Source organism: Myotis davidii, unplaced genomic scaffold, assembly GCF_000327345.1.
Source record: "Myotis davidii unplaced genomic scaffold, ASM32734v1 scaffold666, whole genome shotgun sequence".
Classification (NCBI taxonomy): Eukaryota; Metazoa; Chordata; class Mammalia; order Chiroptera; family Vespertilionidae; genus Myotis; species Myotis davidii.
Window position 1 is genome coordinate 23331 of NW_006296629.1, and position 2535 is coordinate 25865.

The window sequence follows — 2535 nt, forward strand, 5'->3', positions numbered from 1 at the left end:
AGACCCAGTGCATGGATTCGTGCACCAGTAGGGTCTCTCGGCCTGGCCTGTGGGGATCAGGCCGAAACCAGCAGTCCAACATCCCCAGAGGGGTCCCAGATTGTGAGGCAGCGCAATCCAGGCCGAGGATTCCACTGGTGCATGAATCTGTGCATGGGGCCTCTAGTTTATCAAATAAAAGTGTTCCTTTGTCTTAGATACTCCCATAGATAATTGTGCATGGATATCTAATTATCCTAACAACTCTATTGATTTGCTTAAAAGGTCAGAAATTTGAATTAAATGTACTGTGTATTTGATGTTAAATAATAAATTCACCATAGTGGATAAAACAGTCAGAGACCCTCAACAGCCAGCCTCCTCGTTGCTGCTCAGAGTTTGTGCTCAGTTCCCCCTGCAGTTTGTCACTGTGTCAATCAGTGCACAGTAGCTCATGGCCGAATCTGACTCGCAGACTGAGCCTTTCTCCAAGTGGATGGTATTTAGTTGTTTATGGGATGTGGCTTCAGATCGTCTGCTGCTTCCCTTCTCATTGGCTTTTGTGGCATTCAGGAGCTGTGGACCTTCTCCAGGATACTGAACATGCCAGAGAAGACTGGGATACCTTGTGATTTCATAAGAGCAGTTCACAGTCAGGGAAGCTCCTTCTGAAAGGGTCACTTGACCTTTTGTCTGGGTCACCGAGTCTCCACGGGTTCGTCCTGGGGAAAAATAAAAGAGATCTGTGTCTCTTCAAGTTGGGCATAAAGCTCTTAAATAAAATTATGGTTAAAGAATTTGCTCACATAACAGAAGAAAGAGTCCATATATTGAGAGTTGTGTTACTTACCAAGCACTAAGAGTACCACAGTGACCAAGCCTAGAGAAGAGTTCATCTCTAGAGTGTCACCTAAATAATGTTCTTGACTCTTAATATGAAGAAATTTTGAAGTCACAGTGAAAAGATAAATCAAAGCCTACATTTCACACAAAAAATGTTTGTGTTGGGATGCAGCACCCCCTGGTGGACAGGGACTAAAATGAGATGCCTGTTTCTCAGTCTTCCAAAGTCAACAATATTTTCCAAGCGCATGTAAGTCTTCACATGGCCCTTGTAAATCTGAACATGAGCTGTCATAACCTTTAAGGTTTATTTTGTTCTTCGGCCACCACCTGACATGGAAGTTCTTTAACAAAGCATGATATTTCTGTAACTGGGAAGATAACATTTTGATCATTTTAATACAATCCTTCATACAATTTTTTATATTCTTATGTATCCTGTGTGACAGCCTATAACCCATGAATGTTAGAAAGACATTTGGATTGAAATGAGAGGAAGGATAAAGAAGTAGAGTATTATTGAATGGGTCTATGTTTTTCAGCATGTAGAACAGCAACTGACAATGTGCTCACTAAATATTTGTTAAATAAAACAAATTATTAAATAATAATAATAATCAGTCTCTGATTGACGAATCATTACCATATTGAAATACAATATTTCTTCCCCTTCCTCCCTCCCTTCGAAAAAGCAGTGGAAAAAATATTCTCAGGAGAGGATTAACAAACAAAATAAAAAAAAAAGATACCTTAAGACAAATGAAAATGAACATACAATGACCCCAAATCTATGGGACATAGAAAAAGTAGTCCTAAGAGGAAAATTCATAGCAATACAAGCCTACTTCAAAAATATAAGAAAATTTCAAATAAACATCTAAACTCACACCTAGAAGAATTAGAAAAACAATAAATAGCACAGCACAAATGGAGTAGAAGACAGGAATTTTTTTAAAAATCACACTGGACATAAAGAAAATAGACTCTAATCTTCCCATTGCAACAAGAAAAATTAAGATATTTAGGAATAAACTTAAACAAGGAGGTAAAAGAACAATACTTGGAAAAGTACAGAATGTTGAAAAAAGAGATAGAGGAATATATAAACAAGTGAAAGAATATACCGTGTTCATGGGTTGGTAGAATCAACATCATTAAAATGTCCATACTACCCAAGGCAATATACAGATTCAATGAAATCCCTATTAAAATACCAATGGCATATTTCACAGATCTAGAACAAACATTTCAAAATTTCATATGGAACCAAAAAAGACCACCAATAGCTTCAGCAATCTTGAAAAAGAACAAAGTTGGAGGAATCACAATACCACATAACAAATTACACTACAAAGCCACTGTAATGTAAACAGCCTGGTACAGGTACAAGGACAGGCATATAGATCAATGGAACAGGACAGAGACCCCAGAAATTAACCCAAGCCACTACACTAATAATATTTGAAAAAAGAGGCAAGAGCATGCAATGAAGTAAAGGCAGTTCCTTCAATAAATGGACTTGGGAAAATTGGACAGGTACATGCAAAAAAAAAAAAAAAGAAAAGAAAAGAAAGAAACTAGACCACCAACTTATACCATACACAAGAATAAACTCAAAATGGATAAAAAACTTAAATGTAAGTCATGAAACAAACAAACAAAAAATCTTAGATGAAACAATAGGCAGAAAAATCTCAGACATCTCTCATACCA

At 37.0% G+C, this 2535-nt stretch overlaps 1 gene segment (V, D, J or C); it reads right to left on the reverse strand.

The window, feature by feature from the left end:
• Nucleotides 1–384: 384 nt before the first annotated feature.
• Nucleotides 385–875, reverse strand: LOC107184443. The segment is given in 2 exon segments: nucleotides 385–701; nucleotides 830–875. Coding segments are annotated over 2 exon segments (363 nt in total).
• Between the last annotated feature and the right edge of the window lie 1660 nt (nucleotides 876–2535).